We start from the raw sequence: 16918 nt of genomic DNA on the forward strand, positions 1-16918 counted from the left end.
ACCTTCATATATTACTGTCATACTAATTAAATTTTTCTTATTTTTGAATTTCGCGCCAAAATGGTTCTTCAAATTGCCGCTCAGATGGCATGAGAGTTCTCTCACAAACGAGATGAAGCAAATTGCGAACATAAATCATGGTCATAATGTAAAATCATTTCGTTAGTTTTAAAATTAATGATATAAATCACAATAGAATTAATAATAGTGAATTATAATAGTAAATAGTAAAACACTTAAATAATAAAGATTTTAAACTTCAACAAATTTTGAACTTATTTAAATTATAGGACTAGAAATTTTTTTTATGATTGTAATAATAATTTTCAAAGCATTCAATTTCGGGGATAAAAATTATAAATTATTTTTGTTTTAACGTTTTTTTTTTATATTTAAAAGTATTTTGAATAAGCGCGCCATTTTCCACCAATAGGAAAGCGAGTTGAAAGTAGGCGGGGGTAGAAAGACGCGCGCAGCCGCTTTGCGCCTGCGCGTCTCTTTTTTCCCCCGCGTCACTACTTTTTTTCCCTCCTAACTATTTTTAAATAATAAATAAATAAACAAATAAATAATTGTGACACCTTTTCAAGAAAAGCGCCCCAAAATACAATAAGAAAAATAAAAAAAAGAACTAATTTTCCTATTTGAATTAATTCTCAATTCGGGTCCAAATGACCGAGTGTGTCAACGGAAGGGGAAAAATTGAAATTTTTTTTTAACTATGACACCTGCAATAATTGTTTGAAAATAACAGAAAAACTTTACTGAATTGAAAATAATTGAGTATGGCATATTTTTTGCAAAATCATTTTGTAGAATAATTTTTAGAACTTGATAAAACTTGATAAAACATATGATAAAACGTATCATAAAACATAATATTTTGAATATGTTGTATGAAAATAATTGTTTAAATATTTTCCGTTTTTCTATTTAATTTACCAACGCACACTTAATTATTTCGGGGTAAATAATTATTTAATATTTACCATTAGATTAATAAATTTTTTCATTTTTGTTTGTAATTCGTATTTTTGTTTGTAATTCGCATTTTTGTTTTTTTTCGTGTGTTTTTTGTTTTAATAAGGAAATAAGATAAAATATGTAATAAATCTATGTTTAATTTATTATTATTATTCACGAATGATTGCGTTATTGTATAAGCACGAGTGGATTATGTTATACTGTAGACTTGTAAAATACCTAAGAAATCAAGAATAAATTCGAATTTCTTTTTTTCAAAATGAAAAATATAAAATTCTTCGTTTATGATAAATAAATTGAAAAAATTTTTTCCTCTAAATCTAAATGAGTCAAGAATTAATTTAGATTTAGAACAATTAGATGACAAATGATGAAAAAAATTCAGAGTATTTACAGTCTATTCTGATCTAGTGTGTAGTGTTTCGAATTTTTTCTATTATTTCCTCAATTTACTGATCGAATTTATCAAATGTATAAATTAATAATAATCAACCAATTTTCACGGAAATATTTTTAATTTTCACTAATTAATGAAAATGAACGTAGAAATTACTATCAATATGGGGAAAAAAATTTGTTTCTTTATCGAAACAAATTTTACTAGTTTTATTGTAATAGTAATAAAATTTGAAAAAATAAAAATTTGTTCTCTTCTGTTTTGATGAAAAGAATTTTTTCAAATTGGTTGATTTCATATTTGCGTTCTATTATAGAAAATAATTTTTATGGTTAGTGTTGACTTTTCACTGAAAATGTAAATCCTTTATAAATGCAAACGAGAGCATAATAATGTACTGGCTACTGATATAAATAAAAATGAATAATGAACCACAAAATCATGAATTAAGTAAACATTCACTGTGTATTAAAATTTTTAATTTTGTAATTTTTAAATTGTTTTTTTTCGAATTTACTTTTTTTTTAATTCTTTTCAAAAACAATATTTACTTAGTTTTTCTTTGGTAGATATTTAGCATTTTTTAAAAATATTTATTTAGTATTTTTTTTTAGTAATTTTTTAGTATTTTTTCAGTTTTTTTCAGTATTTATTTAATATTTATTAAATAATCATTAAATATTTATTAAATATTTATTGAATATTTATTAAACATTTATTCAAAAAATATTTAACTACCAATGAAATGATATTTTATTATAAATATTTATTAAAAAAATATTTAACTACTAATGAAATAATTAACTAATAATAAAATAACAATATAAACTAATACTATAATTGTATAATGTTAATTATTAATTATATTACTAATTATACTTTGCATTGGCAGGTCGGAAAAAAGCTGAACTTGAAAAAAATTGACAATAACGAGAGTAAAGGGAAAAAAATAACAAAACTACTAACTTCAAATGTTCATCATGTGCCAAAGATTTTAAAAGGAAGAAAAATTTAAGATGCCGCCATTGAGTCAGGATCTTCTAAGGCCCCCCCCCCTCAAGGGGCCTTTACGTTACGTTAAAATTTAGGTCATATTTGATCTAATTTTTCACCTAATAGACAAAGGCGACCCGTTAAGGTCCCCCTCCAAGGGGCCCTTACATTACGCTCCAAGAGCGAGAATATTTACTCGAATTATAAAATTATAAAATTATAAAATTATAAACAATCATAAAATTATAATTATAAATAATAAATCACTGTAAACTAATTTTTTCTAATAATAAATCACTAAATACGAAAAAAAAACCTTTTTAGTGACATTTCTTTTATCTGTATAAACGTAGATTGACACCGTAATGTATGATTTAAATTTCCATTAAAAGTAGAATTTTTTATTTAGCAACCTCTAGAATGTGACATGCATTTTAGAAGATAATTTAAAAAAAAATTGTTTTCTAAAATAAAAACTAATTTTTTTTTTGTAAATTCGAATAAAGAAACTGATTTTGAAATTTCTTTTTTTTTCTTTCAACAGAATTGGCAAACTCACAATGGAAATATCAATGTAGAACAATAAATGATCCAAATTGGACATCCTCAGGACTTCCGTTTGACGTTGAAAGTGAATACGAATGTGTGGACAAAAATCACGTTATGGGACAGAGTCACTTTGAATGTTCACGTTGCGGTAATCGTTACACATGGATAAAGAGTCTTCAGCGTCATCAAATGATTTGTGGGAGTGAGAAAAAATTTCTCTGCTGCGTTTGTAATAGTTTATTTACCCGTAAGGATAATTTACGTCGGCATTTTCTTGAGAAGCACACGCAACACGCTGGTCGAAGGGGAAAGCATTAATTTTTTTTTTATCGATTTCTGAAATCCCTTTATTCTGTATTATTATTATTATTATTATTGTAATTATAATTAATTTATTCTAGAATAATTTAGTGTTTTAATAATTAACATATTAAAACTTACTTTCTCGTCAATGTCCTAACAGTTGTAATATTTTGTATATTAAAATTTGTAATAAACATAAAATTTATTGCATTTCTTTGTCTGCTCTATGACAGTGAACGAGGCATGATGTTTTACTAACTTCTTTTTAGAAATTACCACAAATAAACAGAATTTTTTTTATTAAAAAAAAAAGAATTTTTTTTTATTATTATTTTTGAAAGTGTTGAATTAATATTTATCGTTTGTTGTAAACAGGATGGATTGAGGATGAGATTTGGCAAAGACATGAAACTTTTGGCAGTAATTATGAACAGCAAACATATCAGTGCAGTGCTTGTGGTCAATCCTACACTTGGTTGCACAATTTGAAACGTCATCAATTAAAATGCGGCAGCAACAAAGAGGCTAAATATCAATGTCACATGTGTAGGAAAAAATTCTTCAGATCCGATTATCTGAAAATTCATCTGAGAAGTGTGCACAATGCGCATCCGCGTCGGAGACGACGGTACAACAGTTAATATTTTTTTTTCATTTCTTCAGTTGTTCTGATTTTTTTGCACCAAATGCTGCCTCTATAATGGACAGAAACGTTTGTATAGTTTATTGTTATACAATTATAGACGTTAATTTTAAATAATAATTATTGGAATTATTAATAATAATAACTATTAGTAATAACTATTAGTAATGATTATTATTAATAATAATAACTATTAGTAATGATTATTATTAATAATTATAAATTGCAATCGTAGAGATATAAAAAAAGTCGTAAGCGTCAGGGCGATAGAAAGAGACGGAGAGTACTTTACGCCCCCCCCTCTTTTTTCCACCAATAGAAACGTAAGTAGAAAGTAGACGGGGGAAAAAAGACGCGCGCAGCCGCTGACGCGCCTGCGCGTTTCTTTTTTCCCCCGCCTACTTTCTATTTTTTCATTGGTGGAAAGTAGTGGCGCAAGCGCAGTTGCTCCTCGTGACACCCGCGCATGCGTCGCTAGACAGAGAAAGAAGAGGGGCCGTTAGAAACACTACATCTCTCCGATTACAATATTATCCACCACTACACAAATATTAATCAACATTTAATTAATTTTTTTTCCACTCATAACCAAAACTCTCCACGCTACTGTATTTCCATCATACATTTTTTATTTCTTCATATTTTACCAATTAAAAAATTACTGTTAAAAAATTATTTTGTGACAAAATAAAAGAAAAAAAATCTACTTGCATCATTGTGATTATTTATCATCCACTCTGTTTCGCATGATTGTCTTTCAATTTTTTTTTTTTTTTATTTTTTTTGCAGGAGAATATTAATGAAACGTGTTTAAATTAATTGTAAAATTTTTCTTTCTTTCAGATCCGTTTGCGTATGTTGATGTTGCGCACAGAATCATTGAGAGATTACAGCATCCACGTCGACGTCGTGGGACTTATACGCCGCCGGAACAACGACAATTTTTTTGCTCCGCGTGTGGCAATGGCTATAAATGGAAAATCAGTTTAAAAAGACATCAACGACTCGAGTGCGCTAAACAACCAAAGTATTCTTGTAACATTTGTGGAAAATTGTTTTACCGACATTATTTACTGAGGGATCACATGTCCAGTAAACATATTGTTTTTCAATAGAAGTTCTTTTAAAAGAAATAATTATATTAAAGAATGTGTAAAAAAAAAATATATATGAAAATTTATATTAAAAAATATATAAATATATATTAAAAAATATATAAAAAAAATATATTTTCAAAGGATTAGGTAAAAATAATGGTTTTAAAAAAAATATTATATTTGTTTTTGTTTTGATAATATATATGACAATAAATGGAATATTATTTTTATTTCCAATTTGTGTTTTATTAGGTTTCACTAAATTTTATCATGTAAGCGTAAAAATATTTATTGTTTAGAGAAAAATAGTTACTTCTTTCTTTAAGTTCTCCTCTCTTTTGATGTTTAGTTCTTTCAGTTCTACATTTTTTCCTTTTTATAGTTTTTTTTAGTTTTACATTTTTTCCTTTTTATAGTTTCTTTGAGTTGTTGCTTTATAATTTTTTTTCAGTTCTAGTTTCTTAGTTACATCTTTCCGGTTTAATTTTTTTTTTTTTTATTTTTTTAAGTTCTGTTTTTCAGTTTTTTTTAGTTTTAGTTCCTTTTAAGTTACTTTCCACAGTTTCTTTCTTGTTCATTATAATGTTATTCAGGTGGTTTCTTTTCTGTCTCTAAAATATAATTTCCTTTCTTTCTTCTTCTTCTTCTTCTTTTTTTTTAAATTAAAACAAATCAAAAAATTATTTCTTTGCTTTTAGGTCTATTTAGTAATGTTCAGCAACAATTGCAGGGGCAACAGTTACAACAGCACTATCAACAACCACAGGAACAAAGATTGCAGCAACAATATCAGAAAGTACAGGAGCAGCAATTGCAACAGCAGCATTATCAAAAAAGTGGACCAATTTTATACTCTAATGCACCAATTGCACCTAATAGTCAATCAGTACAGAAAAATTCTTCATCAACATGGAAAATTCTTCCCAAACCAGCAAACTCAATGGGTTTGACGACTGTCCTCGTTCCTTCAGCTGATGGTGGTCAGCCAAAAATAGCATACGTGAATGTGCCAAAAAATATTTTTGATCAAATGTACCCGATGCAGCAATCGCCATTATTGAAAATCAATCTTTGCGAAAAGTGCAAACGAGTTTTTACCGATCAATCTCTATTTATACAGCATGTGCAAAAATGTTTTCTCGGATAATTCGGACAATAATTGAGCGCTCCAATAAAACAATTCGTTCGTCGCTCGAAAAATTTTCAAGCGTCGAACGAGTTGTTGCATTCGAGCGCTCAATTTAGAGAATAATTGAAATTATTGTCCAAAGAAGAAAATAGTTTTTGTTTTCTTAAAGATAAATATATTTATATATTTGAACACACTACCTGTTTGTTGTACAAAATGAGAAGCACTACTATTGTCGTTGAATTTTCATTTAAAATTTATATTAAAGTTCGAGTATTTAATTTATTATTAATTGATAATTAATTACTAATTAATAATTAATTACTAATTAATAATTAATTACTAAGTAATAATTAATTACTAAGTAATAATTAATTACTAAGTAATAATTAATTACTAATTAATAATTAATTACTAAGTAATAATTAATTAATAATTAATTACTCCCCAGTTTATAATTTATACTATTTGTATTATTTTCTAGTGGTTATATTTTAAATATCTTTAGAATCTGGATTAGGTTCATTTGTTTCCAAATGATTCAAATTAGATTAGAAAAGAATTGTTTTCATCGTTTTCTTCTAAATTAATACAAAAATTTTTTGTTTGTTTTTGCCATTTCACGGATATTGTTTTACAATTACTTATTAAATGTTAATAAATAACAATTTATTGAATAAATTAAAAAAAAGCAATAATTGTGTCTTATTTTTGTTCTAGTTGATGGGAAATTAGAATTAACAATGTAAAATGTAAATAATAAACAAAATTCTATTTGTCATTTTATAATATTATTTTTTATACTTTATAATTATTGCAATCTAATAATAAAACGTAGTTTATTCTTTCGTTTCTTGGTATTTACTAACTTTGTACAGTGTATAAATAACATTCTTCTTCTACTTCACTATTTTCATTTTACGTATTTTTTTAGTGAAAAAAAATTTATGACTCAAATAAGGTTCAAATACGTTTCATTTTTAAATTTGTAGTGGGGGAAAAAAATGGCAAAGAGTTAGAGATGCGCAGGCGCAGTTGCTTCTCGTAACTGTCGCGCATGCGTCGTTAGAGAGAGAAAGAAGAGGGGACGTTAAGAACACTCTGTCTCTTTCTATCGACTTGACGCGTTTTTACATATGTATTATTATTATTATCATTATAATTATTGTTAATAGAAATAAAATTAATATGAACCACTATTAATAAGATTTCATATTAATAATAATATTTCATATAAATAATAGTATTTACTATTAATAATATTAATTGATATTAATGTTTAATTATAAATAAAATATGAGAAAACGCAACAGGTCCATAAAAAATTCAGCTTGTGTACTTAACGGTCCCTTTTTTTAAAAATAATTCTATGTAATAATTTGTAAAATAATAATATTTTTATGTAATTCTATTAATAATATGTAATAATATTAATATCTAATAATGTTGATGATGTGAAATAGTATTGGTAACATGTTATAATATTTATGTTTTTTACGTTTAAAACTAAAAAGAAAAATTCACTGCACACTAAATTAATGACATTAATCGATTGACTTTTGTTTTTAGATATACGTTACACGAAATCTTGGAGTATTTATGAGGAGAGCAAGGGAAATGAAAACGAACGTAATTTTGTGCGATTTAAAAAAAAGCACGGTACTCCCATTATGTGCTCGCGGTGCAATAAGCGTTTTTCAAGAATTGACAGTTTAAGAAGACATATAAAGCACGCCTGCTGCAAATAGGTCGAATAAAGCAAATATTTACAAGCCCAGCTTACAATTAATTTATAATGTTTAATAATAAAAAAAAGTACAATTTTTTTTGCATAAAATTATATTTGTATATTGGGAGACCAAAATAAATAAAATAATACATGTATTGTATGTAAAAGAATCGTAATTACTAATTTTCAATAAATCGAATTCAATATTTCGAATCAATTTTGAAAGTAGGTAATTACTTTTTGAATTACTATTTTAACTCGAATTTAATTTAATTTTAATTTAACTATTTAAATATTATTTTTGGTAACATTATTAGAATTTTAATTATTGTACTTATTATTATTGAAAGAAATTGTTATTATTATTTTTGTGACAATTATTTTGTATTTGTCTGTTGGCGCATGCGCGAGACCGTCACGAGAAGCAACTGCGCTTGCGCCACTCAGGCGCAAGCGCAGTTGCTTCTCGTGACGGTCTCGCGCATGCGTCTTTGGAGAGAGAAAGAAGAAGGGCCGTTAGGTCTACTCTGAGTCTGATGAATAATAAAAATTCTTATTATCGTAACTGTTATTATAACTATTATTACAATTATATTACTGTTAATACTGTTATTACTATTATTACTATTATATTACTATTAATACTATTATTACTATTATATTACCATTAATACTATTATTACTATTATATTACTATTAATACTATTATTGTTACTACTGTTATTATTACTATTGTTACAATTTTTATTGCTTTTATTACTATTGTTATTGTTATTACAATTATTACTATTATTATTGCTATTATTACTATTGTTATTACAATTATTACTATTATCATTGTAATTACTACTATTTTAACTACTACTACTACTATTATTATTTTTATTATAAGTACTATTATAATTTACTACCGCTAATTAATCTAATAAAATGTGTTTTAATTTTTTTTTCAGGTTACGAAAACTCTGACGAATACAGCGCATTGTGGATGCTTGAAAAAAATACACAAAATCTAGAAATGAATACACAAATTTTACCCGGTATTCGAAAATCCTATCGTTGGAAACTAACTGGTTTGGATCGAAATTACGACTCAAATATTGGAACATCATCATTTTCACAGGACAGTGGAAAAGTGGTTCGCGCACAATTGTCCGAATACATTTGTTCCGATTGTGGTAAAAAATACAAATGGCTAGACAGCTTGAAAAGGCATCAACGCGTGGAATGTGGCAATAAGCAGAAGAAATTCTCGTGCCACATGTGTGATAGGAAATTTAAATATCGTTATGAAATGCGCAATCATTTATCACTGCATCACGGTGTTATTTCGCAAAATTAGGAAAAATTAAAATATATTTTTAAGAAGAAAGAATTAAAAAAAATTTTTTTTTTAAATTTAAAAAGAATTAAAAGAAATTGAAAAATAATTAAAAAGGAATTGAAAAAGAATTGAAAAAGAATTAAAAGAAATTGAAAAAGAATTAAAAAGGAATTGAAAAAGAATTTAAAAAGGAATTGAAAAAGAATTTAAAAAGAATTTAAAAAGAATTAAAAAGAATTTAAAAAGAACTGAAAAAGAATTAAAAACGAATGAATAATAAAAAAAAAATATTTCTGTACATAAAAAGAAGTTACTTGTATGTAACGCTTTCTTTAAAATAAATTCAGGAGAAATTGTCTTATTGTAGAAAAGAAATGGGGGAGGGGGGGGGAATTAAAAATCCATGACTAAATCTACTGAAAATGGCAATTGTTCACGAATAATTCCGGGAAAATTCGAAATATTTGCAATATTATTATTATTATTAAGTTTGCAATTTACTCGAAATTAAAAATAAAAAATTTGTTTCATTTATTAAAGTAAAGTAGATCAATAATGATCATCGGACTTGGATTGAAACCAAAATTTGTAAAATACTATAGCTACGAAATAAAATTCCAATTAGAAATGTACATTTTAAAAAAATATCATTCATGCGTTATTTAAAAAAAAAATCTTTGATTTTCACAGTGTTGTATTAAATATTTTTTCTTTTTGAAAGACACAAAGTCTTTGGTTCCGAAAATAAACTTGTAGCTAAATTAAAAAAAAAAAACACTTTTTCGAATGTTATCCAAAAATATGTGTTTCCTCTAGTGCTTTTTGGTGGTGACTGGTATGGAAAAATCCACTGTTTGTGTTCTCGTACATCATTCTTTGTTACGTCCTACTTTATGGTTTTTGAAAATTCTAAAAAAAAAAAAAAAACAATTGGCCATCAGGAAGAGTATAGGTACAATTTTTTTACCTTTGGCAAGAGGGAAAATTTTTTGTTAATGCTAATAATAAAATGGAAATTTTTCTTCTTTCAGATGAAACATCGACATCCTCGTCGAATTGGACAATTGATAAGTTCTATCAGTATCAAACATTGTATTTTCAAATGATGGCTAAAAATCAAAGAACAGAGGCTGTTATTTCTGGAATAATTAAAGATCAAATTAAAAATGAAATTGAGGATAAGGGACAGAAGGATGGCAATAAAGTAAATTCAGAGCAACAGAAATTAAAAAATCCCGTATCACGATCTTGTGGTTATATGGGTTATTCGTGTCCACGTTGTGGTAATACTTATACAAGAACACACAGTCTGAATAGACACGTTAATTTTGAATGTGGTATTGAGCCGAAATTTCAGTGTCCCATTTGTCAGAAAAAATCGAAGCACAAACATAATCTTTTGATTCACATGCGAACGCACAAGAAACAGTAAAAAAAATAATAATTTAATTAAAATTTTCCTTCTTTCTTGTTTCTTGTGCGGTATTCATTTTTGTATTTGAATCCCTCTCTCAGTCGATGAAATTTAGCAATTTTTCCCACAATTTTTATTCGTAACCATGTTACGGTAAATTTTAAAACTGAATCTTTGGCAATCTGGATTTTTTTTAAGAAAATGTTTTTTTTTATTTTTTCTTTTTCTTGATTTATTTTTTTGATGATATATTTTTTTTTTGGTTAATTTTTTGTTTATTTTTTTTTGGTTTTATTTTTTTTTTGTTTGGTTCGCCAATATCAGTGAAAAATGCTCATTGACTGAATAAATAGGGAGAGAAAGAATTCGATTTTGTGATTTGTTCAATATTAAATATTGAGAAAGTGCAAAAGGGTTGAAAATAAATTTTGTTAGCAGTTTAATGTTAAAACGTTTGGTTTACGACGAACATAAAATTCGGCCCTAGTGCTGCAACTTGTGATAAAAATAATAGCATGAAGTTCGAAAAGTTATATTATTATAAAGATTATATAATATATTTAAATTTACATATAATTATTATGTAAATTATTATGTAATTGCGCGAATGTGACATATTTACAAATTTACAAATTCAAAAAACATATTTACATATTTAAACTGTAAAGAGCCGATAATATTCTCTAAAGTAAAAAAAAGCAGTTTGAAAACTTTCGGTCCCCTAGAAAAAAATTCCATACATTTTTTGTTGTTGTTAATTTTCCTTAGGGTAACCGAAAATATACGAAAATATTTTTCCTTTTGTGAAAATAATCCCATTCGATTAGATTGCAGAACAAAATATGAAGTATTGCAGGTAAAAGTAAAAAATTATCTATACTGCCAAATGAAATGTATACTAATTGAATTTTGTTATTACCATTCTGTATCAGAGTATATTAAATAAACTAATTCGTTAATTAAAAATTTTTTTTGCGACTTTGTTAGAAAAAAAAAAATGTTAATTGTATGTTTACCTTTGTTTTGTGTGTGGTAATTTGAAAATCATCGTCTTTTTCCGAAAAAAATTAATGTTCAAAAAAAATTCTTTGGCATGAATGAACATTTTATTTTCGACTTGTTCCTCTTGAAAATCACGCTTTTTAAATACAATTTTGTTGAATTATTTTCATGAGACTGCGCAAAAGAAAAAATTCCTCTTTTTTTTTAATGGAAAATGATTTTTTAAAATGTTTCAGTTTGGAAGAAAGCTAGAAATGCAGACGATGGCCCACCTTATTTATGTCCAAGATGTGGGAGATCTTACACTCATAAATGTAATTTAAAACGACACTGGCGTCTCGAATGTTCTGTACCACCTAGATTTCAATGTGGTAACTGCAATAAACGATTTAAGCACAGGCATCATTTGAGAGATCATGAACGAACGCATTTCTATAATGTTTATGAAAAATTTGACGCACAAAATTAATTTCACCTTTTTTCACAATGGAAAACAAATTTTTTTTTTTTTTTCATTAACAAAATTTTTTTTTTTTTCATCAACAATTTTTTTTCATTGTAAAACAAATTTTTCTTTCTGTTTAACAAAATGATCGTATTTGACGAAGAGGAAACAAAACGCTGTGCTGTGCAATTATGTACCTGTTGCTTAAATATTAGTTCGAAATAATACTAAATTAGTTTCTTTCTATTCTTGGATATTTTTATAATCCATAATTTATTGTAGTCATTTGCAGTAGTCAGTTATAAGTCATTTAATACATAATTTGTAGTAGTTAGGTATTTGTGCATAATTTATAAATTACAGTAGTCATTTATGCATAATTTATTATAGACACTCAAATATTTATGCATTTGAATTTTGAATTCATCATATATGAAAAAAAAAAAAAAAATCATCATATATGAGAAAAAAAATATTTATACATATAAACAGTTGAATATTTACTATATTTTAAAAAGTGAAATGTTAATAGTTTCAAAATAAGTATAACTGAAGAAAAATATTACCCGAGAAACTATTTGAGGAACTATTTAATTGCGAAAAGTTATTCGCATGTTTTAATTTTCTAAATAGAGAAATACCCAGTGAGAAATTTCTCACCGGTCCAATATCGGTCCAATATTGGGAGCCAAGAGACCGATCATCGGTCCAATAAAGGCTCCCAATATTGGACCAATATGGGCTGATGCTTGGGATGTAACGGCATCGCCAATCATCGGTTGTCAATATTGGTCCAATATTGGCCGAATATTGGCAACCAAGAGAAAAAAATTTTTTTAAATAAATTTTTTTTAATTAAATAATAATAATAAAAAATTAATGTTTATAATTTTTGTTTAATATATTTATTTGTTTAATTATTTATTTTTAATAATTCATGTAAATAATAAATAATTTATTATTTATAAATTATAATTATTTAAAAATGCAGCAGCTATTAGAAAATAGCATTCTGCAACAAAATTCTATCATTGAAAAATCAATGATAGGCGAGAGAAATCCGCGTCTTTAAATAAATTCGCAGATGATAGACAAGAGATATCCGCGTCATTAAACGGATTCGCAGATATACTCTGGTCTCGCGACGAATCTCTCGATACTTATATACACTGGAGTCGCCGTGTCAGTTGCGAGAACGGTTACAGCGTCCCTCTTTCGGCGGAGATAAGAATTGTCATGTAAACTGCGGGTATAATAAGGCGGTCGGTAAAGCGATTTAGCAGTTTACGTGACAATTCTTATCTCTGCCGCAAGAGGGACGCTGTAACCGTTCTCGCAACTGACACGGCGACTCCAGTGTATATAAGTATCGAGAGATTCGTCGCGAGACCAGAGTATATCTGCGAATCCGTTTAATGACGCGGATATCTCTTGTCTATCATCTGCGAATCTATTTAAAGACGCGGATTTATCTCGCCTATCATTGATTTTTCAATGATAGAATTTTTTTGCAGAATGCTATTTTCTAATAGCTGCTGCATTTTTAAATAATTATAATTTATAAATAATAAATTATTTATTATTTACATGAATTATTAAAACTAAATAATTAAACAAATAAATATATTAAACAAAAATTATAAACATTAATTTTTTATTATTATTATTTAATTAAAAAAAATTTATTTAAAAAAATTTTTTTCTCTTGGTTGCCAATATTCGGCCAATATTGGACCAATATTGACAACCGATGATTGGCGATGCCGTTACATCCCAAGCATCAGCCCATATTGGTCCAATATTGGGAGTCAATCGGCGCCCAGCACGGCAACCAATATTGGACCGATATTGGACCGATTAAAGTCTATTGGCAATTTCTCACTGGGTATAGGAATAGAGGACGCGAAACTTTTCAAAAAACGTCAGCGCCAAGTCAGCGCGATAGTAAGAGTGTTCCTAACGGCCCCCCTTGTGTCCACTAATAGAAAAGAGATTAGAAAGTAGGCGGGGGGAAAAAAGAAACGCGCAGGCGCAAAGCCTGCGCGAGTCTTTTTTCCCCCGCCTACTTTCTATTATCTATTTTTTCATTGGTGGAAAATAGTGGCGCAAGCGCAGAGAGAGAAAGAAGGGGGGGGGCCGTTAGGCACACTCTGTCTCTTTCTATCCGCCTGACGCTTCCCATAGACTCGCCTCTTTTATTTTTATTCTCTACAATATCGTCATTTAAAAAACTTTAGGTAGAATATAGTAAACTGTCAACTATCCTGTTTCATCTTGCACATAAAAAAGTGTATAAATTTAAAAAAAATTTTAGTTATATTCTTGTATTCAAAGCCAAAGAAAAAAGCACAAGTGTATCAAGTATTCAATATTTTTGTACACATTGACGTTTAAAAATGAAATATGTTATAAATAATCGTTTCGTTCTCAAGAAGAAAAAATATATAATGTGCCAAATTTAATAATAGATATTAGATATTATAACTAAGATAAATAAAATATTTATTAATATTATTATTTATTAATTGGAATTTTGAAATATTAATATTTATTAATATTTATTAATATAGATTAAAAATATTAATATTTATTAATATAAATTATGAATATTAAGAATCATTAATATTAATTACAAATACTATGAATATAAAGTATTAAAAAATACGAATAATTTATTTGTCCTTATATTTAAGTTATAAAAAAGCCATTTACTTGCTAATAAACTAAATATTAATCTAACAAATTTGTTTTTTTTATCATTCTGAAATTGTGTTTATTTGTTCCATTTTGTTTTTTTTATCTTTTTAATACAAATGTCCTGTGTGTGTAAAAATATTTTTTTTTGGTCGAATAATAGTTTTGAAAATTGAGAATTTGTTAATTTATTATTAATTATTAATATTTGTAATTTTTATTTTGTTTTCAGTACTTCACTATGACTTCACACAACAAAAGGAGTCGGCAAATAATTTTTATATTTGCATTAACTGTGGGAAAAGCTACACATACTCCAGTTGTTTGTACAGGCACATAAAATACGAATGCGAAAAAAATCCACGATTCAAATGCCCCTATTGTAAATATATTTCTAAGCGGCAGTCGAACGTTAATGCACACATCAGAAATGTACACAAAAATTACGAAATTTATGTCATTGATACGGAATTAATTTGAAACAGCTTCTTTTAAAAAAAAAACACTTTCAAGGTAAAAACAACTTTTTTTTTTTTTTTTTTTTTTTTATTAAGTTCTATCTTCAAAATTACCGTTTGTATATACGTAATAAATAATTAAAGAAGGAAAATATCTCAACAGTTTATTAATCGAAAAAACCCTACTTTTGTATATATCTGCTTTTCATTTATTGGGGTTTCTTTTTTAAATTTTCTTTTAAAAATTGATATTTTTTTCATATTAATGTTTCAAAATTAAAAAAAAAAAATTGCTTAATAGACAAAATTTTCAAAAAGAATTGGTTTGAATGTTATTTTTTTTTAAACTGATTTGATGTTATTTTTTCTGCTTTCAGTTTGGGATGACGCTGATCCATTGGCATTCGATTCGGAAATTGGTTATCATCATCATCATTTATTGGCGGATAATCCAGGAATCAATCAACCTGGTAATGTTTGCAAAAATTGTGGTAAAACTTATAAATTTAAAAAACTCTTGATTAGACATTACACTTATGAATGTTTAAAAAATCCAAGATTTATGTGTTCGTATTGTTTGAAAAAATCGAAACGTCGTGAAAATCTTATTAGTCACATAAGAAATATGCATCCTGGTTTTGAAATTGCTGTCATTGATACCGAGGCGAATACATTTATGTACTGAAGGGAAAGTTGGAAAATAAAATTTTCAAAAATACAAATTTTATGTAAATATCAAAATTTTATTTTTTTTAACAGTAGAAAAATTATTGCTAGAGAAAAAATTTTTATTTCTCCTTTCAATTTTAATTAATTTAAAAAATTTTTTTTTTAAATAACTTAAATTTTATTTATTTAAAATTATTATAAAAGATATTATAAAAAACAATGTAAATAATTTTGTATAATTTTCTATTTATTTTTTCTTCACTGTCGAGAACTAAAAGAAATTTTTTTTTTTTTTTTTTTTTTTTTTTTTTTTAATTTATAAACATTTGTTGTAAATTATGGATTTTTAAACTCGAGGAAATAAATGGATAAACGCAAAAATTTTCCTATTTTCTGTTTCTCTGAAAGCTTTTATCCATTTTTTCAGTTTGATGTAATATAGTAAATTTTTCTTGTTACAGAACACGTAGTGATCTATTCTAAAGAGAAAAAGAAGCGATTTGTGAATAGTGTTCAAAATAAATATCTAGCTAGCGGAAGCCGTAAATGCTGTCATAAATGTGGAAAGAGTTATAAGTACGCGACACATCTTAAATTCCATATTAATTACGAATGTGGAAAACCACCTCGCTTTCAATGTCCATATTGTGTCTCAAAGGAATACAAATGCAAGCGCAAGTCAAATCTCTATACCCATATACGACACGTTCATCCCGGAAGGGACGTTTTCGCATTAGAATTAGAAATATAATAAATGTTATCAATTATACATATCTACAAAAAAAAAAAAAATTGTAGTAATTAAAAAACACTGGAAAAAAAAATTTTATTCCACTCAATTATTCGATTAGTTGTCTATTACGAAATAAATATTTACTACCATCAAATAATTCGATACAAATAAATATTTATCGGCAAAATAAATTTAATACAAATAAATATTTATCTCAAATTAAATTCGACAGAATTATTTGTCCCAAATAAAAATTCGATACAAATAAATTTCTTGTCCGAAATAAAAATTCGATACAAATAAATATTTGTCCCAAAAAAAAATTCGATACAATTAAATATTTGTCCCAAAAAAA

The 16918-nt window shown here is 26.6% G+C and overlaps 1 protein-coding gene across 1 annotated transcript; it reads left to right on the forward strand.

Annotated features, from left to right (window-relative positions):
* The first annotated feature begins 112 nt into the window (after nucleotides 1-112).
* Nucleotides 113-16581, forward strand: LOC122500612 (RB-associated KRAB zinc finger protein-like). Its single transcript, XM_043609623.1, has 11 exons — nucleotides 113-161; nucleotides 2919-3125; nucleotides 3602-3772; nucleotides 4713-4961; nucleotides 5665-6099; nucleotides 7665-7724; nucleotides 8778-9146; nucleotides 10180-10485; nucleotides 11801-11935; nucleotides 15539-15652; nucleotides 16292-16581. The coding sequence occupies exons 1-11, from the start codon at nucleotides 113-115 to the stop codon at nucleotides 16579-16581; spliced, it is 2385 nt and encodes a 794-aa protein (XP_043465558.1).
* The last annotated feature ends 337 nt before the right edge of the window (nucleotides 16582-16918 follow it).

Source organism: Leptopilina heterotoma, unplaced genomic scaffold, assembly GCF_015476425.1.
Source record: "Leptopilina heterotoma isolate Lh14 unplaced genomic scaffold, ASM1547642v1 Lhet_19, whole genome shotgun sequence".
NCBI classification, from domain to species: Eukaryota; Metazoa; Arthropoda; class Insecta; order Hymenoptera; family Figitidae; genus Leptopilina; species Leptopilina heterotoma.